This window comes from Kogia breviceps, chromosome 3 (genome assembly GCF_026419965.1).
Source record: "Kogia breviceps isolate mKogBre1 chromosome 3, mKogBre1 haplotype 1, whole genome shotgun sequence".
Taxonomy (NCBI): Eukaryota; Metazoa; Chordata; class Mammalia; order Artiodactyla; family Physeteridae; genus Kogia; species Kogia breviceps.
Genome location: NC_081312.1, coordinates 177,701,079 through 177,722,080, shown reverse-complemented (window position 1 = coordinate 177,722,080; position 21,002 = coordinate 177,701,079). Strand labels below are relative to the sequence as shown.

At 42.4% G+C, this 21,002-nt stretch overlaps 1 protein-coding gene across 6 annotated transcripts in view; it reads left to right on the top strand.

The window, feature by feature from the left end:
* Positions 1–20,509, top strand: part of PRTFDC1 (phosphoribosyl transferase domain containing 1) — a 96,032-nt gene extending 75,523 nt beyond the window's left edge. For 4 of the 6 annotated variants that reach the window (XM_059058142.2, XM_059058143.2, XM_067030438.1 and 1 more), the window contains 6 exons: positions 2,781–2,846; positions 12,533–12,550; positions 13,905–13,987; positions 14,479–14,525; positions 17,753–17,829; positions 19,240–20,509. In XM_059058142.2, coding sequence (XP_058914125.1) covers positions 2,781–2,846; positions 12,533–12,550; positions 13,905–13,987; positions 14,479–14,525; positions 17,753–17,829; positions 19,240–19,287 — 339 coding nt within the window. In that variant the 3' untranslated portion in view covers positions 19,288–20,509. Of the gene's footprint in view, positions 1–2,780; positions 2,847–12,532; positions 12,551–13,904; positions 13,988–14,478; positions 14,526–17,752; positions 17,830–17,951; positions 18,096–19,239 lie in introns of those variants that run through there. The other 2 variants (XM_059058145.2, XM_067030440.1) reach the window with 2 other exon arrangements.
* The last annotated feature ends 493 nt before the right edge of the window (positions 20,510–21,002 follow it).

Here is a 21,002-nt window from a genome sequence, read left to right as displayed (position 1 = left end):
CAATGGGAAGCATGTAAATGGAGAACTTGGACCTCTAAGTGCCCTTCTCCATCCCAGACATATTTTCCAGAGTCATTAAACCAGGGAGCTCCAGACTCCAGTGTACTAGGGAGGATTGAGGGGTGATTGTTTCCAGGGAGGGAGGGAAGGAAGAAAGAAAAGAAGGGAGGGAGGGAGGGAGGAAAGGGAAGAAATCAGTCATAGCTAGCATCTACTGAGTGCTTACCCTATGCCAGGCTCTGTTCTAAATGTTCTGTGTGTATTAATTCATTTGATCTTCTTAACAACCCACCAGATAGGAGAATAAATGTGCAAAAGTAGCCAAGACAATTTTTTAGAAGAACAAAAAATTAGGACTTGCTCTACCAGACACTAAAACATACTAAAAAGCTATAATAATTTAACAGTATGGTTTTGATGCTGAAATAGACATTTTCGGTTAATGAAATAGAAATTGATCCTTGCATATTAGAATGAAGGATATGATAAAAATGACATTTCAAACCAGTAGGGAAAAAAATAAACAGTTCAATAAATGGTATTAGGACAATTGACTGTATATACACTTGGCAGATATAAATTCCAGATGAATTAAGGGCAAATCTAATATTAAAAATATGTGATAAGCTTGGACTAAGTGAGGCCTTCTGAAATAAGACTTGCTTGAAAACACACTAAATGTGTGACTTAGAGCATTGTATTCAGCTTTCTGATGTATTGTGTTTTTGTTTCTGAATAGAGATGATAATAGTAGAATTATTGTGAAATTTACTCTGATCTAGCAGAGTGTAAATATCATTTTTTACATTAAACTTTGTGGTTTAGTTGTTCCATCCAATTCTGCATACCTCAGTCCTCTGGAGACACTGAAATTTTACTTTTCTTACTGCTATTACCATGTGTGAGTCTAATACACAGAAATTCTCCCTATATTAACTTCTCTTATCTCAGCACCTCTAGAAGTGACAAGAAAATTTTCTCCTTTGACATTTTTGACAAGTTCTCAACCTGCTGGCATGACTGCTTGTGAATATATGATTATATACGCCTGTACAAAAACAGCAAAAGATCAGCGAATTCTGGATAGTTTTTGATTTTCTCCTTTTAAGACCAGTTCCCATAAGAAGAAAATTATTGGTTTTATCTAACTGGCCACTTCAAGCATTGTCTCCACTCCTTTGCAGTAAGGAATGAATGCTTTCAAAGTGGAAGTAAGAACATTTTTAAGGTCTTTTTTTTTTTTCTCTTGAGCAGTAAGGTAAAAAAAAAATAGAAGGCTGCTTCATTGGTAAAACTGTTATATTGGTTGGTTGGCTTTTTTTCCCCCTTTCCGGATGACCAGTGCTATGACAAAGTAACTCTAGGTCTAGACTCTCAATAGCAAGTGACAGAATCCAATTCAAACCAACCCAAGGGAAAATTTCTTTAAGGGAATGAATTGGCTTAAGTAGCTGGAAAGTTCAAGGTTGGTTATAGCTTCGGGCATAGCTGATTTATACAGGTAAGGCCTGGCTCCTCCTGATTCAAATGGAATTAACTCTCCCGGGAAAGAAGCAGGACCTTCTTGCCAGAATAAGGGAGAAAAGCAGTGAACTAGCCAAAGCAACAGCTGTCCACAGCAGTAACCGAAGATGTTTCCTGGTTCAGCACAGTGTACGTCTGGTCCCTCTATTGGTGTCTTCTCACTTAGGTTATTGTTTGGATGAAGATACTGCAACATCGCAGCAGTCTTGCTTGGTCATGAAACCAATTGCCTGTAGGATGTCTGCTTCAGTTCCTTTAATGCCTCTTTGCAAGGAGGCCAGAAAACAAGCTGCCTGTTCTCCGTTTCCCATTCTGCCCCCATGTTATTCTGTTGTGATATTTATACTAAGGAACAATCCACATTTTGTTCATTGTGTGTGTGTGTGTGTGTGTGTGTGAGGTTTAATTGGGACAGGATAATGTCCTGTATATAAATATTGTGAAAAGGAATTCTCATAATCTCTAATAGGATTTGAGTGAAAAGTCATTTTTTTTTTTATTGTAGTATAGTTGATTTACAATGTTGTGTTAGTTTCTGGTGTACAGCAGTGATTCAGATACATATATTCTTTTTCAGATTCTTTTCCATTGTATGTTATTACAAGGTACTGTGATAACGTCTTCTGAATGGGCTTCTGGGTCTCATATTCCTGGAACTGCAGGAAGTTCCTAGGGCTTTATCATCTACACGTCTGAAGGTCTGACTGTAATAGTTCTTGAGCCTTGGCCTGTTAGAACTGCCCTCAACACGAGATGAGGGATTGGACCAGCGCTGGTAGGGAGTAGAGGGGGTCTCTAACCTCTCTGGGAACCAGTCTAATTGTTCCCCATTGCAGGGCTGTAACTGAGGCCCGTTGGCACAGCTGACAAATGCTAGGCCCCTCCTCGGGCTCCCGTAGCCCCCCGCCTCACCCCAGGGAAGTCCAGGAGCATGCCTGTCTCCTCCAGTTCCATCTGTCTCAGAATAGGTTCAGGCACCTTCCATGTTTTTTTTGTCCCCAAATTAGGTTTGCCTGTCCTCTCTCTACTCCTTCCATCGCCTCTCCACACAGACTCGCCCTCCAGCCATTAGAGTGCTTTGTCTCAAGCACAGTGGCAGGAGAGTGGCTCTTGGTAACCATAGGCAACCATGAATCTGTACCAGCTATTTGTGCTATATTTGTAAGGCGCAGTCTGGCCACTGGCCGGGTAGACAGGGAAACGTGCTTTAAAGGTTTTCTCGTACAGTAAAATATTGTCTCCCCTTTTTCTTTTAGAACGACCAGTCCATGGGCGAGAAGCAGATAATTGGAGGTGATGATCTCTCAGCCCTGGCTGGAAAGGTTCGTTCATGTAACTATGCTCTGTGTACACTGAGGCACTGAGGTTGCGGGGAAATCAGTGACCTTCGTTTCAGGTCAGCACTGTAGTCCGTTTTAGGCACTCTCCCAGGTTTGCTAATTCATGCAAATGGATGTGTGAATCCTTATAATGATTTCTTCTTTTATAAAACACTCCTATCATGCTTCCAAGACCCGATGGGAACCGAATCTTTCGTCCCCAAGCTTCCTTCCATGTTGTTGCAGACAACCTCACATTACAAAACCCCGTAGCATTCCTTCTTCTCTCTCCCTTTCTTTTCCTACTCACCCTGTCAGGTACCTTATGAAAGGGAAGACTTTTCCTTTATTTGTCTGCTTTTCTCCTCTCATCTGTGCCTCAGCACCTAAGCACTTCAGTAAGACATTAAAACAGGTCTGTTGAAATGTTTAAAATTTAGGCAGGGAATTTACAAAAAGGATATCTGGAGATTTTTTTCATTTCTGAGCACTTTGCATTTTTCCCCCCATTAAAAAGAATGTAGCCCAGGAGATAGGCAGACACCTCCGATGTTACCTTGGAGTTCCAAACCTGCCAGTGCTTAATAATAAAGTGAAAAGCTGTTTGGATTCTGATATGAATCCATACATTTGGGAAGGAAGAGTTGTTTCATCAAGCAGATGGTCTTTGTGCAAATGTGATCTGAAATGCAGGTTTTGCCGTGAATGAAAGCGACACAGAATTTGTTTTCGTTCACCTCTGCTGACGTATCTTGTACTCATTATCCCTGAGCAACTTCAGCTTTCTGAGTAAAACGGGTCCGTCTATTATACAAGCTTAATCTCTCACATTTGCGTTTGTTATTGTTTCGCAATGCCCACATGGGGAAAGAAAGAGCAGCCACATTTAATTTGTAAAAAAGGAAAAGGTATAATAACACTAAGAACACAGCAGAGCCACGAGGACTAACTGCAGAAGAGCTTACTTCCCTCTCCTCGGAAGATAGCATAGCATCTGAGTGTTAAATTGCCATCTAGTAGGAAATTGTGCCCTGCAGAAATTGGAATTAACTTGTTGGTGTTAATGTATGTATCACATGGGCACTATTTAATTTTACTACATCAGTGCATAAACTATTATTTGATATTTAGGTATTTTATCCTAGAAAGATAAAACACTCAAAGCAATTTCCAGAAATTCATAACTTCTAACAACCCTGGAGTGGTCTTTAAATGATAAGTCATTTTAGTACTTCGTTATATGACACTGCCTTGTAAGCTTATCACACAAGAGAATTATCGTACCTTGTGCATTTACCATGGAAGATGTCAATGTGGCAGCTCTAAGAATCCCAAAGGAATGCCAAGAAAAAATGAGCACAGAAAAAGTGTAGTCTTTCTCTCCTGCCTTCTAAAATCATCTTCTGTTTTGTTTTAAAGTGATTTTCCCTCTTAAGTGAGCCCTGGATAGTCCCTTCCTTTAAGAGATAGGATAAAGGTTATAATTTTTTTAAAGAGAGAGAGAGAGAGGAGATTGAGGAAAGGGTAGTTTCTTACTGGGGGTGGAGTGAGCAGAGTAGGTAACAAGGCGCTGCCTCAGTTTCCCCACCTACAATTACTGCAAAGACCACCCCCATCATGAGAAAGTAGAGATCACGGAAGTTGAGGTAGGAGAAATGGAAACCAGCCAGCAGTAAGTCTGAGCAGGTGTGGGCTTCAGTTTTTTGCTAGCATGACAAACGATTCGTCCAGGTTACCAAGTGCTGTGACGTGGTATCTTTCCACTCTCCGTGTGTGCATAGACGCATTTCTATGTACGTTCAAAGGTGTGCCGAGTAGAACCCCTTGGGCTTCTTGGGTAAATGTTTTCAAGATGAATCACCATTGATAACCAGGTTCTCAGCTGTCTCGACATGCAGCTCGGGGTCCCTAGGCTCATGTCAGAAGGGAATGTTTAATGAACCAGTGTAGACCACACTCTGCTTTCAAATATATCTTGAATCTGCCTATGTCTCTCCATCTCCATGGTAACCATCCAAATCTAGACTTTGCTACTCAAAGTGTGGTCTAGGGCAGGCATCAGATAAACTTTCCAGGTAAGGGCCAAATAGTAAATTTTTTTCGGTTTTGTGGCCCATACAGTCTTCTGTTCAACGACTTCACTCTGCCATCATAGCATGAAAGCAGAAAGCTGCCATAGATGAAATGGAAACCAATGGACATGGCTGTGTTTCAATAAAACTTTATTTACAAAAACAGGCGGCAGGCCAAGTTTGGCCAATGGGCCATAGTTTGCTGACCCTTGGTCTAGAAACCAGCAAGGTCAGCACCACCTGGAGGCTTATTAGAAATATAGTCTATCAGATCCCACCCCAGATCTACTGAATTAAATCTTCATTTTAACAAGATCCTGGACACGATACCTATCCACATTAAAGTTTGAGAAGACTGGTCTCTAGGGCGAGACTAGCTCTCTCCCTCTTCAGATCTGCTGTGAAAGCCTAACCAGTCTCCCTGAACTTACCTTCGCTTAACTATGCCACCCTGCAAACCATTCTCCAAGAAGCAGTCAGAGGGATCTTCTTAAAATACAGATTGGATCACATCACTTGCCTACTGAAAACCTTTCAGCAGCCTGTCAATTAGGGTTGTCAGACTTTGTAAAAAAAAAAAAAAAAAAAACAAAGCAAAAAACAGGATGCCAAGTTAAATTTGAATTTCAAATAAACAATGAATAAATTTTCAGCATAAGTATGTCCCGTGCAATATTTGGGACACACGTAAACTAAAAAGTTGTTCTTTATCTGAAATTCAAATGTATCTGGATGTTCTGTATTTGACCTGGCAACCCAGTGCTCTGAGATTACAGTCCGACCTCCTTATCACAGCCTCAAAGACCCGCGTGATCTGGCCCTGTCTCCCTCCCTACATCACGGTACAGCGTTCACCTCCACCTCGCAGTGCCACCTCACAGTAAGCACGCTGGCTAAGCTCCTTCCCGCCAAGACCTCGGACAAGCCGTGGCCTCCACCTGGAATCCACTTTCCTCCTACCCGTCAGATTTCAGCCTACAGGCTCCCGTGTAAGGGAGGCCTTCCCCAGCTCTCGCTCTGAAATGAGCAGAAGCCCTTCCCCTCTAGCCGCCCCCCTGCCACACATTCTCCATTAAGTCTCTGTACCCACCCTCTTTCCACTGAAGCCCTTTCCATTTCCGGTGTTTATTTGGGGCTTATTTTTTTTATTTGCCTATTTCCCCCACCAGGATGTCGGTGTGACGGGGCGGGGACCATTCTATCCCAGCATCGTGCATGGTGCCTAGTCCGCAACAGGTCGGAATAAGTATCTGGTGATCGAGCGAGCGCAGGCTTCTCTTTCTCTTAGACAGAAATCAGAAAGACCTCTTCAATTAAGTTTGGGAACGGGCGGACATGCAGCAGGAAAGGGTAAATAGAAACCCACCTGGTCACACGGAAGGACGGTCAACCAGCTGGTTTGGTTGGGAATTGGATGAGTGATGTCGAGTGAGAGGACATTCTCTCTGTAGAAGCAGAAGGGCTTCGGTGTCCCAAGAGGGTCCAGGCTCGACGGAGTTGGTGAGTGCTACACACCTGAGAGTGAAGGATGAAAAAAATTTCACTTAGGGCTTCCCCGGTGGCGCAGCGGTTGAGAATCCGCCTGCCGATGCAGGGGACGCGGGTTTGTGCCCCGGTCCGGGAAGATCCCACATGCCGCGGAGCGGCTGGGCCCGTGAGCCATGGCCGCTGAGCCTGCGCGTCCGGAGCCTGTGCTCCGCAACGGGAGAGGCCACGACAGTGAGAGGCCCGCGTACCACAAAAAACAAACAAAAAAAAATGTCACTTAACCTTTGGGATTTCCTTTTCCTTAAAAGGATAAAGGCATTCCTATGGGCTGCTCATCCCTTCTTCAGCCTTTCAGAAAAGGCTGTCCATTAAGAGTTTGAGAGAACTTTAAAAATAAATTTCAGGGATTTCCCTGGTGGTCCAGTGGGTAAGACTCTGTGCTTCCCATGCAGGGGGCGCGGGTTGGATCCCTGGTCGGGGAACTAAGATCCCGCAGGCCACGCAGAGTGGCTGAAAAAAGAAAGAGAAAAAGAAAAAGAAATTCAGAGACCCTTCAGAGTTTTTCCATCATGCAGAATGTACACCAGCTGGGAAAAAAAACTTAAAAGGAAAAGGCACCCAACAATGAGTGGGTCCTTTTATTAACTGTGGTAGAAGAAAGTCTGAAACTGCAATAAGTATCTGCCTGGGATGGAAGATGCTTTGGGTGAATATCTGCGTTGGAAGGGTTGTTACAAGCCATCAGCTAACTTATCCCTTCTCATAGAGTAATCACAATTTCTCAATCAACAAATTTACATTGAAGTTATACTTATCATTATATTATTACTCTGCCATGAACTTATTCAGGCCTTCTTTTTTTTAATGCTCGGTACCCAGAGAAGAACTTTAGGGATTCTTTCCACACAAGACTGTTTCCTTGAGCTTAAAGAAATCCAAAGAAGGAATGATTCCTTAGGACTGTAACCGTGTAGAGAGAAGAGGGTGAGGTTTTACTTGGGACCAAGAGGGAGAGAGATTAGCGTGTGGAAAGGGGGAGGAAGGGGAGGGAATCGCAGAGCCAGAGGACAGGAGTGGCCCAGTGTGACTGAAGGAAATTAATCAAAAATAGGAAAAAGAATTTGAAAAACTGAAAATGTCGACTGAATTTGGTTTATAGAATTTGTTGAATAACTAGTGTAACTTGCTCGGAAAATCAAAGGGCCACAAAAGTTGCTGAGCCCTGGCGACATCCTGAAGCTGTGTTTTCGGGAAAATGCACCTGAGTAGAGGGTAGGGTTAACTGAAAGAAGGGAGAGACTCCAGGTAGAGAAACCAGTTCGGAGACCACTTGATTGATTGACTGATTGGAGCACTTGAACTACAGGAACGAAGTAGCGGGGAAACAAAAGGAATAGTAGCCCCTCCGAGGGGCAGGAAGGAGCTTGGTGATTCCTGAAAGAGCGGGGAGGGGGGGGGGAGCGGGGGGGGGGCGGATAGAAAGGATTTTTTTTAAATCAAATTTGTTTATAGAAGGACTTTTAAAAACATGGGAAAATCACCTGTATAATTTTCCATGCATTGTAAACCCCATAACTGTACTATGTAACTTCTTAAGTCCACTATAGATGTGCACGTTAAAATGTTCAGGAAACGGAGATTCTAGACAGCCCCGTGCTCCTCTCTGTTTCTTGGCTTCTTTTATTACCTCTTCTTCCTTCCTCCCTCCCTCCCTCCCTCCCTCCCTCCTTCCTTCCTTCCTTCCCTTCCTTCCTTCCTTCCTTCCTTCCTTCCTTCCTTCCCTTCCTTCCTCCCTCCCTCCCTCCCTTCCTCCCTCCCTCCCTCCCTTCCTTCCTCCCTCCCTCCCTTCCTCCCTTCCTTCCTCTCTTCCTTCCTTCCTTTCCTTCCTTCCTCCCTTCCTCCCTCCCTTCTTCCCTTCCTCCCTCCCTCCCTCCTTCCTTCCTTCCTTCCTTCCCTCCCTTCCTTCCTCCCTCCCTCCCTCCCTCCCTTCCTTCCTCCCTCCCTCCCTCCCTTCTTCCTTCCTTCCTTCCTCCCTCCCTCCCTTCCTTCCCTTCCTTCCTTCCCTTCCTTCCTTCCCTTCCTTCCTCCCTCCCTCCCTCCCTCCCTCCCTCCCTCCCTTCTTCCTTCCTTCCTCCCTCCCTCCCTCCCTTCCTTCCTTCCCTTCTTCCCTTCCTTCCTTCCCTTCTCTCTCCTTCCTTCCTTCCCTTTCTTCCTTCCTCCTTTCTTTTTTTTAAAGCAAAAGGAAGAAAACTCCCAAGAAAGGCTGGCTGCGTCACGGTTCTAAGTAGGTCACGGCGGTTGAATACAGGGAGCCCGCAATGATTCAGTTCAGTGGCCCTTCAGCTCACAGCATTAAAAGCATTTCACTTGGTGCGTTTAAGCTGTCTGCACAATGCGCTCTCTGGCTGATTTTTTTCAAAGTTGATTTAATCCTGGCGCTTCATAAAATGTGTGTATCCATCAAAGCAAGACGATTTTATTCATGTTCAAGAGAAATCTCTGAAAGGGTGGAATAAAACCAAATGCATGGAAACAGGCCCAAATCCAGCAATGGGAAAACACAGATGTGTAGGTTAAGTGCAAGATTTCAGGAGACGTGCCACCCCACCCCAAATAAGTTTCTAATCAAATGCCAGAGTGAAGCACCGGAATCTGCCAACATTTCCTCCTTGGCTGCCTTAACTGTTTAAATCATTCCTTTTAAATTGCATCTGACTAGGCTGCGAACAATAACGGAAATGCCCACCGACTGGTGATTCTGGCAATTCTGTGAATTATCACATGAAGTGAAACGCTGGACCGCATGCCTTTCTCCACGGGGTTTATATTCACACCCCTGTGCACACGCAGCGTATCCACGCTCAGCTCACACCATTCCTGCCGTCATCCCTCTGCTGGGTGTGACCACAGCCGCAAAAATACATCGCTGCAGGTTAGACTGTGGTGTGCTGATCATTTTGCCTTTTGAAAGACTGAAAGGGATAACCTATTTAAGAAAACCGTTTAGATTTGCATAACTCTTTCCTTCTTTCTTTTCTTCTTCTCTTTCTTCCTTCCTTTCTTTTTCTCTAGGAAACCCGATAGGATTAGCTTCGATCAGGATCATGCAATAGCAAAGAAAGGACCCGCTCTGGAGAGTCCCCATAGGATTTTTGCCTGCGGTTCCCAAGCTACAGATTTTACCGGCTTTCTGGGAGGAAATGAGCTAGGTGGGATGAGATGACCAAGATGGTGACTGGTGAACATCTCAGATTCAGTGACTGGAGTTAGCAGGTTGGAAGCGTTTAAGGGAGGCACAGTATGTTCTGAAAAATTCCCAAGGTTGCGCAGTCAAGAAAATGGGAACTTTAGAAGATTTCTTAAAGCAAAATTAAAAGCAATAGACGTTAATAATAGCTCAGTTAAGGAGGGATTATACATCTTTAGGGAGAAAAATGGAGGGGATGTGACAAAAGTATAATGAATTAGAGAAAGAAGGAAGGTCAGAATTGTTGATTTGTTCCACGGGCAGTTTTCTGAGCCCCTACTACATACCAGTCTCCATGTTACATGCTGATCATATAAAGATGAGTAAGTCTTTGTCTCTTAGCTTGTGGAGCTAATCTTGGTCCATTAACGTATAAAGAGATTAGTTCTCTTGGACAATACTGAAAATGCTTCCAAAGTCGGGGTGGTCACTTTCTCTCTACTCAAGGAGGGTTTTGCAAGGCAGAGCCAATCTTCCAAAGGTACTAAAAGCATTGCTGGTTTTGGAGGTGAGCTTTTCACACAACAGGCAGGCCACTAAAAATCCAGGAGTCAATCCATATACCACTAAGGAAAGAGTTTGAAAACACTGTTGATGTTCTATAAAGGAAAATAAATATATATGTAATGACTGCTCTGTAGACACACTAAGGAACTCCAGTTTTCTGCATAGTTCCCTTTCAAGAGCAGGTGGTTTTTCTATACTCATATTCCTGTGCCCATCGTTTAGGAGCCTGCTAAATAACTGTACTTTTTTAGTACTCTGCGGAACTCAGAAAGTCCTCTATATTGTTACAGACTATTCTAAATTAAAAGAGATTAAAGATCCAGTGCACGGTCATAGATTAGACAAACCAACTACAACAAAAGCCATCTGAAGGACAACTGGGAAAATTTAAATATGTACTAGGTTTATATGATATGAAGAAATTATTGTTGAGGGGCTTCCCTGGTGGTGCAGTGGTTAAGAATCCACCTGCCAACGCAGGGGACACGGGTTTGAGCCCTAGTCCGGGAAGATCCCACATGCCGCGGAGCAGCTAAGCGCGTGTGCCACAACTACTGAGCCTGTGCTCTAGAGCCCACGAGCCACAACTACTGAGTCCACATGCCACAACTACTGAAGCCCATGCACCTAGAGCCCATGCTCTGCAACAAGAGAAGCCACCGCAGTGAGAAGCCCGCGCACCGCAACAAAGAGTAACCCCTGCTCGCCGCAACTAGAGAAAGCCCGTACAGCAACAAAGACCCAATGCAGCCAAAATTAAATAATTTATAAATAATAATAATAAATAATTGATTTTTAAAAAAGAAATTATTGTCGAAGAAAGAAGTGTGGTATACATATACAGTGGAATGTTATTAAGCCATTAAAAAAAACCCAAGGAAATCCTGCCATTTTCAACAACGTGGATGGACCTTGAAGACATTACGCTAAGTGAAATAGGTCAGACAGAGAAAAACAAATACTGTGTCATCTTACCTATATGTGGAATCTAAAACAAAATAAAACAAAACAAAAGCCAAACTCACAGGAAGAAAGGTCAGATCTGTGGTTACCAGAGGCAGGGTGTGGGCCCGGGGAGTTGGAGGAAGCTGGTCAAAAAAGCACGAACTTCCAGCTGTAAGTCAGATAAGTCTAGAGATGTAGCGTACAACATGGTAACTCTAGTTTACACTACTGAGCAATATATGTAAAAGTTATTAAAAGAGTAAACGCTAAGACTCCTCATCACAAAGAAAAGATGGTTTTGCTTCTTTAGCTTTTTCTTTGTATCTTATCTACATGAGAGGATGGCTGCTGACTAAATTTATTGCAGTAATCATTTCACAATATATCTAAGTCGAACCATCGTGCTGTACAACTTAAACTAACATAGTGGAGTATGTCAATTATATCTCGATCAAATGGAAAAAATGAAAAAAGAAATAAATTATTGCCATTTTTGTTAGAAGCGCTAATACTTTGGCTATGCGTAACGTGCAATGTCATAACTTTAATGTAAAATACATAAGCATTTTAAAATACTTTTAACAGTTTGAAACACATCAGCATCTAGAAAATCTTTAGACTTTTCTGTTTGATTTTCATCATGTGTACGCATTACCTTGATTTTTAAATGTATTTAATTAATTTTGACACTATATCTCTGGAGTTGTGCCTATACAAATCCTACTTCCCAGCCACCACTCTATCTTGTAGTTGAAACTAATCACTTCAAGGATGACTCTTGTTTTGCAAGGCTCTGAGCTTTCAAAAAAACAGATTTAATTATGTTCAGTGCACTTTATTTAATTAGGCAAGAATGCAGACTAACAGTTTAAAAAGGTTTCCATTATAAGACTGAAACAAAAAGAGATTGTGAACTAGGACATTAAATTAACCAAGTATTCTCCCGGTATTCTGGGTGGTTAGTAGGCATGGTTGATAAGCCTCAATCAAACTAAAAATGCACACCCTCGCTAGCTGTGATGGGTTGATGGTTAAGCATATAGCAAACGCGTGCAGGGTACCAAGGGGACTTCTCTGTCAGTGTGATCCGTGGGGGATACCGCGGGCGTGACCTATTGTAAAAACGGACTAAATAATCTCATATTTTAATGATAAAATTAAGATTCTTTAACGGATTTAATGAATAAAAAGACTGTACCTGTACAGACACCAATATCGCAGCACTCAGTAATTCCAGAAAGGCTGTTCAAATGAATCTGGAAGCCTAGATTACCTCCAAACATTCGGGTTAGATGGACAGTGGAGGACCAGCTAAGCTAATTGTGAAATTCTAACTCTCAGCAAACTGTGTGTTTATCTTATGAGCCAGCTTTGCCTCATATTCTAAGTAGTTGTGTTTTCTGTTTTGTTTTGTTTTGTTTTTATTTCAGAATGTCCTCATTGTCGAGGTAAGCTGACTTTTCTTTATCCATACTTGGAAGCTGAAAGAATCTAATGGTGAGTTTCAAAATATAGAACGTGTTATCAAACTGGCCAAGGATTTATTGAATTCCCACTGTGTTTAGGGCTCTTCAAATTTACAGAATAGGAGTCAACTAGAATCACTGGCTTGAAATAACTTAGAATGGAAGCTTTGCAGTAATAGTTGCATGGTACTTTATCCGGTTTTATATCTAATGCCACCCATGTCTAAATTGGTTCTTATACCTATCTGTGAATCAGACATTTTCACAGAAGAGAAAACTAGCCCACAGAACCAAAATTTTTTAATAGTAAAACCAAGGTTAGAATTCTCTTCACCCTTAATTCAGTGTTCTTGCTAATGTCCTCGAATGACTTGGAATAATTCTCCCTTTGGCATCCAAATCATAAATAGAATTAATCTAAAAATTTGCTATCCAGGGGAAATCTATAATTTAATTTAATTTGTTTTTCTGTTTAAAAAAAAAAAAAAAAAGAAGAAAGAAAAGAAAGCAAGAACGGGTCCTGTAGCCCAGCAGGCCTGTCTTATCAGCTGGCAGAAATTCAGGGAAGCTGTTTTCAAGCTTTGGTTACAATTGCCTGAGCGTGCCACATGTATCTGCAGTCCTGCCTCAGACATAACCCATGAAGTAGACCCTCTAGCCAAATGCATTGCCCAACCCTGGCTAAATTCAGACCTGTTGTTTTGATAATCAGCTCCTGACAGCTGATTTCTGTCCCACGGACAATCAATTTCGGCCACCCATTCTACTCTAATTATGCAGCAGCTCATCAGCGGGGATGAGCCTCAGCTCACGGCAGCCTCGCACCCTCAGAACTCACAGGCTGTCACCAGCTGCTGTCCAGACACATCTCACTTCCCAGCCGTAGAATCTCCTATTAAGTGAGGAGAGCAAGGGGGGAGGCATTTATCCATTCAGCGTATTCAGATGTACATCCCAAGTCCATGAAAATTCATGCATCCTATGTTGTGTTACATAACCTCAGGGCCAAGTTCAGTCCTTGAATGCGCACGCACGAATCCAAATGCACTCAATAAAGAGCCCCATGTGCTTTCCAGAGGCTGAACTTAGCCTTTGAGCACAGCTCAAGGATTCTAGGAGGAAATAGTCACCAATATATGCCCCCCAAACCCAGCTTCCAGAAAGAAGCACCTGTCTAAAAAAACATAACCGGCTCTTGCTCCTACTTTTACTCTAACTTGATGGCAGTTCTAATTAGGATGCATTATTAATAAGGACTAGACTCATCTGTCTGGATGAAATGCCTTTTCATGCAGCCCGAAGGCGTTTGGTTGAATTGTCTGTCCTCTTTGCAAAGGATGTTGTCGGAACCGGGAGGACCGTGAAAGCGTTGCTCGGTAGCGTAGAGAAATACAAGCCCAACACGCTTAAGGTAGCCAGGTGAGTACCACGTGCACCTCATCGCTGCTCCTGTCTTTCCAAACCAGCACGAGAGGGATGCCAGCACAGGAAGCCCTTTCCAGTGAGCTCAGGCAATTCCAAACCACTGACCCTTTGCCCTGGAGTGTTATGGTTCGACCATACTGAACAAACAGCCCATTTGACCGCTAGCCTGAGAGAGAGGAAAGGGAAGAGGACATGCTTTGCTGTGTGTCTGAGCCCCTCTTTCCGATGCCTCTGTTTGTTGTTTCCAGGAGCAGCTGGCAGAGCCCCAGCGCCCGCACCCCTCTCCATTCCTTTTATCCAGCATCTCACTGATGAGGTGCCGCAGGAGGGGATTTGAGGGCTGTGCTCATGCCCCACGTGCCCGAGGGAAAAACATGCGCGTTTCAAATATATATTTTAATGATGTTCAGTTCTCTTTGCAATTCACAAACATTTCGTCTGGATCACTAAAGCTTTTTTTTTTTTTTTTTTTCTTTTAATGGTAGTTTGTTGGTGAAGAGAACATCTAGAAGTGATGGCTTTAAACCTGACTGTAAGTGTTTTTTGGGGTTTTGTTGGTTGGTTGTTGGCTGGTGGTGGTGTTTTGTATTTCAGAATCTTTGGTTTCCTAGTTGTTGGCATTCTTGTGAATCGGAAGCTGTAAAGATTTGATGGTCCCGTAAATGGTCTGTGGTCCCCCCAGCAATAGAACCCTCTACTACCAGAGGTTTTCATTTTCTAATTTGCATCTTTCCCAGGAACTGTGTTGTGTACACTGAATGTTTTTATTTTTAGGTTTTCCATAGTACCTTCACGCCTAAGAACTCAACTAAATAGGCTTCAGGGGGTAGAGGGGGACGTGACCCCCTCCTGCGCTGACTTGGATGCATAGGATTCCTGCCTTGGCCTCTGTCCCCACCAGTTGGACACAGAGAGGCCCTGGGAAGGTTGAGAGGTGCTCTCCTGTCTCCAGGAACTGTGAACGGACAAGGCACGGTGCTGACCTTCAGCAGGCCTGAATTTTAGCACAGAAGGGGAAACATGAGACACCTCTCCACTACCTTCAAACACAAGTATAATAACACAGAGAATTAACAGAGCAAATATCTCTAGATACCATCTTCACACTTGAGTTCAGACACATGTTCTGAAGGACTTTCCTCATCTAAGGCACTTTCCTCCCTCCTCCCGCGGATACGAATAGTTCTAATGCCAGAGAGGATAAACAAGCTGCTTGATTATTTATTATTCTAACACTAGAGGCGATATTTTTTTCACTTGCATAGGCACACTTCGGCTTGATTTTTATGACTTACATTTGCACTCAAGCCTCTGGGATAATTTGGCTGCAGTTCTCATCAGCAAGCTGAACAAACATAAGCACAAGAAGCACACTATGGATGGGTAATGTGCCAGTGACATTGAACCAGTGATTCTTTATTCTAAAAACAAATTTCATTCCTAGGTGGGGTGTATTAAATCTAGACAATGTCAGTTCTGGCCAGATAGACCCAATAGCATGTCCCTGTCCAGTTATTGGCTTGGGGAATGTAATCTGGATATAGTTAAGGTCCAACATGGTTAATAAACAGAAATCTTCTAAGGAAATAATGTAAGATACTGTATAGAGAAGATTTCAACTGAAGTTGAAAGACATGCACTTCAGACATATCCAACTAGTTACAAATGTCTTGTGTCACAGCAATAGCATCAATAAAATAATAGCAGCTAACAGTAGTAAGAGATTTATTTTCTTAATTTTTAAAATTTTTAAAAAATTGAAGTATAGTTGATTTACAATGTCTTAGTTTCAGGTGTACAGCACAGTGATTCTGTTATACATATATGTGTGTGTGTGTATATATATATTCTTTTTTAGATTCTTTTTCCTTATAGGGGTTATTATGAAGTATTGAGTATAGTTCCCTGTGCTATACAGTAGGTCCTTGTTGCATCTCTCTTTTATATATAGTAGTGTGTATCTGTTAATCCCAACTTCCTAATTCATCTCTGCCCTCCTCTTTCCCTTTTGGTAACTGTGAGTTTGTTTTCTATGTCTGTGAGTTTGAGTTACCATATGATCCCGCAATCCCCCTCTTGGGGGCTACTCTTCGTTGCTGTTTGCGGGCTTCTCATCACGGTGGCTTCTCTTGTTGTGGAGCACGGGCTCTAGGCACGCGGGCTTCATCAGTTGCAGCATGTGGGCTCAGTAGTTGTGGCTCATGGGCTTTAGAGCACAGGCTCAGTAGTTGTGGCACACGGGCTTAGTTGCTCCACGGCATGTGGGATCTTCCTGGACCAGGGCTTGAACCCACGTCCCCTGCACTGGCAGGCGGATTCTTAACCACTGTGCCACCAGGGAAGCCCCAACATTCTTTTACTCAGAAGGTTTGGCTTTCTGAATTGACTTTTCCCAGTCTGAGTTGCCACAACTGTTGTAAGGATTGCATTGCTCGCTGTAAACTCATCATTATCCTTACAGCCAGGGGTTCCTGGGATTTGCTAATATTCTTTGAGCGAGCTCAGAATCTCTGTTCTGTCTTTCTTCCCGGATTTCTGAGGCTTTGTACTTTTTGGTCCTTTCTCATAATTGACTTCTTCCTTTATGCTCAATGACACCTTTTATATCCTCTGACATCTTTTCTTCTGCTCTGCTTCTTCTCTTTGATTATTTTTTCTCAAGAAACCTACAGTTTGGAGGGATCAAATAGGCTTTCCAACAGTGACACATAATGGAACCCTTAGAAAAATAAGTCCCTCACCTCTAGCACTTTCTGCGAGCAAGAACCAGTTGGTTTCTCCATGTGGAAGCATCCTTGGTCAGAAGGACCAAAATGTTGGTGAATGGTCAATGATGGAGATACATTTCTCTGGGCTGTAAGTCCACTGGCTATGCCAAAGTACTGTTTCGTAAAAGTAAGCAAGTACATCTCTCGTTTGCAATACCGTAATAAACATAAGATTCCCCAGTCCTGGAAAGAATTTGAAAAATCATTGGGCTATAGTTTCAAGACCTAAAGAAGAAGAGCTATTATATGTTCCTTAAGACTTCTTTTCAATAAAAATCATCTTTCTTTCAATATACTCATCCTTTGCTTAACCTAAGTATCTCCTACTGCATTTAAATCCATTTACTCTCATCCTGCCCTCAGTGGAGACAGAGAGCTAATTACTCTCATCTGCATTATGGGCTCAAAGACTAGCATTAGAGTAAAACCCTTAACACTGTCTTCCTCGGGCCGAACGTTCACTCCCTTTTCCTCTCATCTTGTCTCCCGGGTTTTGCTTTCCAGCCCTTTATCCGGCCGAGGATACTGAGTGCCGTGGGAGGATGGCTTCCTGTTGCAACAGCCTGTGCCCCTATTCATGTATTACAGCATTGGAATACCTTCTGTTTGAACTGCACTTCACGCTTTGCAGTGTTTCCTTTGGCATGATATCATTGGATACTGCTTGCTTTGGAACAGCAGGGCTGCATGCCTGACTCATGCACCCTTCTTGATATCCACAGGGCTGCCTGAGCCCTTGCTCAGCTCTGTCTACCGGGCGTGCAGTCATTTTTCACTGTCTGTTTGCTGGTCGTCCTGTCTCCCTGAGTAGAGTCACTCTGGTCCAGGTCCTACCGGGCTCATCCTATGCATTGTCTGTCACTTTTCTCACTTACTTCTGCCTAATGGAAGGTCGTCAGAGTTTAAGTGCCAACGGTAGCATATGGTGGCTTTATACTTATGTTGTTTAAATTGTGTTCCTTTTCTTTTTTCCCTCCCTCTCTCTGCTCAGATGCTGGATTTGAGATCCCAAATTTATTTGTGGTGGGTTATGCCTTAGATTACAATGAATACTTCAGAGATCTGAACGTAAGTCTTGCATGCAAATCCCTAGCCCCCTTTTCACAAGGACTTAATAATGACATCAATTTAACAAATTTTTGCCATAGCCGTAATGATGGCTGCCATTTATTGAGTGTCTTCTGTGTCAGGAATATTCTGGGCACTTGGCATTCGTAATCCCAACGAATTTCCGCCACCGCCCAGCAAGGTGGGTATTAGGTTGATGGAAGCAGTTATGATTGTCTCTATTTTGTATGAAGGAAAAGGAAGTTAAAAGCAGAAAGATAGCTTGTTACTGACTTTTCTCCATCGTCATCGACTGCGTCTCTCTCAACCATACTAACAGTCAATATTCAATAAACTGTTTAGTGTCAGTACTTGAAATCTAGAAGGTTCCAATTATAGCGGCATGTAGCTCATAACTATTCCCCCTTTGGGAGAAATCGTTTTAACATGTAGACATAGACCCCCAGTGTGGACCCCCAAGTGTATGACCCTATCATTGCTGAATGATCTGGAGGTAAACATCTTACCCAGAGTGGACCAGTCCGTGTCTCTCTCCTAGGATTTAGAAACCTAAACCAAACGCCACAGAGACCAAGGGATTTGGAACTTAAGCCGTGGGCTGAGGTCTGGAGCCACCCCGGCTCCTGCCTTCCAGTTGCTTCATTGCTCTGCGCTTGCTCTACCTCTGCGAGCTACCCCAGTACCCTACCGATAACAACCCCCCTTTTGCTTACGTTCACCCAACACCATTTCTGTTCCTTGCCATCAAAATATTTCTGACACATTTCTTGCTACCCAAAAAGGGTCAAAGGAGAGTCAATACTGTGTTTAGCACAGCCCTTTCTCTATTCACCCTAGAAGGTGTAACGTCACCAGTCGGACACATCTATCTCCACCACTGCTAACTAGACTCCACCACCCTCAGCATTTCTGGTTGTTACAGACCTACAGAGCCAGATTCAGAAAAGAGCTCAAAGCTAAAACAGTGAAGAAACTTTTGTCAAGCATGTTAGTGGGTCTCTTTAGATTTTACGTATATGTGCACATATACATATATGTGTGCGTGTGTGTGCTTATACATATATGTATGTCCATAAACATATAAATACATAGATATGTATTGAAATGAACAATAAGGAGGTAGGAGATGACATTCTGTTCTTACTGCATCCCATTTTCTTCACTTTATACAGTAAGTGCCCTAAATACGAACCTTCAAGTTGCGAACTTTCAAAGATGCGAACATATTATAAACCTATCACAGTACAGTACTGTGTAGCCGATTGTGTTAGTTGGGTACCTAGGCTAACTGTGTTGGACTTACGAACAAATTGGACTCATGAACGCACTCGGAATGGAACTCGTTCATATGTAGGGGACTTATTATATTTTGTTAAGAGGCTGATGCATTTAAATCCTTTACTGTTTCAGCACATATGTGTGATCAACGAACACGGCAAAGAAAAGTATCGAGTCTAAAGAAGTAATTTTCACCATCGAATCTACAGATAACATCCTACTTACGATTACACTCAGGAAGCCAGCATGTAAAGTTTGTCTCCCAGGCATGTTTGCTCAGCAGGATTTAAAAGGAAAAAACAATTTTTAATGAGCGAGCTTTCTTTTCTGAGATTATAACATAACATGAAGAGTCCCAAAGGTTCTTAAGGAAAAGAAAGCAATTCTTTTATTTGACTTGTTCCAAATTAAACACTCTGCCTTGCGACTCAAACTGCCTTCACACCCCTGAGATACACCTTCTTTTGTTCTGATGAAGTCGTTATGCTTGATTACTATACCCCCACCTAGTTACTCAAATATTTTTCACTTAACTTTTTTTATTTAGTACTTTACTTTGGTAATATTTTGCAATCTTAAAACCTGGAAGCCTTGTTATTGAACCTCTGAGCCCATGTGCTGGAACTGCAAGTAGATTCCCATCCTAATAAAGGAGGGAAAGGACAATTTAATATAAATTTCTGTTTGTGCACTTCTGACAGGCCATCATTATCTGCTTTGACAAAGTCTTTCTGAACAGCAGCGTACAATGAATCTTAATGATGTTTTGAAACGGGCCTTTGCCCAGTGCTCGTGATTGGAGCTTCCGGTATGCGATAACGGTATGTCATGTATGCTTGGATGTACTCAACTGTGTTTAATACTCTGAATTTTAATTAGAAAAAATACAATGGCAGCAAGGCCCTGGTTTCTAAGCGGCATCCTTTTATTCGTGCAGGACATGAGAAACAGCAAATCGGGGGTGGAGGGAGAAGTGTTTTCAGTGCTCAGAACTGAGCAAGTATAAATTTTTCATGTATTTCCATCAGAGGGCAAGACGCTATTACGTATTATCCTAAAGAAGAATACAGAGGTTGAATTATTTTTTTTAAGTGGCCTTACGGGACTGATCACACGACCCAACGCGCTATAGAAAACTAGGATACTTAAGAAAGTTTTTTCTGAATAACATTTTTTTCCATTTCCACTGTTTTATGAGAGGTTTTCTAATTTATGGGGATTTTAATAGAAAATAAACTTGAGTGCCAATAGAGCTGTTTTTTCTCACTTCCTAAAAGGAGCAAATGCAAAATAAATAACTAAGCAGCCTTTGTTTGGTTCTGAACCGTATGTGGTGTATTGTTATCGGGTTCCAGCTTCCTTTAAACTAATAAAGAATAAGAAAACTTGTTATGTCTCATAACTGCTTACTGTTTTTCTTCCGCCTTCATATTTTTTATATGCTTTCAGCCATTAAACTGTGTGTGAGCCAGTAGCTTAAATATACGGCTGCATACATCTTCCCTGTGGCTTTAGTTTTGTTAACCTGGAAAAAATCCAGTATATGCACCAGTATAAGCAAACGATTAAGCCAGGCTTGATCCACTGCTTTTTTTTTTTTTTTTTTTTTCCTCCTTAAGCTTGTTTGTAAAAACAAGGAATTTTAGTTGTAAAAGAAGATTTTCCTGCATATCTTTGTTCCAGTCAGAGAAGAAAATAAACCACACCCAGCTATCCCAAGGGGCAAACCAGCAAAGGGAATTCCTTCTGGCTTTGTTCCACAGACAAACCTGTATCCAAGTTATCGGTTGATAATTAGGTCTAACTGGCCCGTTTCTTGAACTATCAAAATTAATCTTTTAAATGTAATTTTCCACTATGCCACATTTATATCAGAGGACCTAGGAAAATCCAAG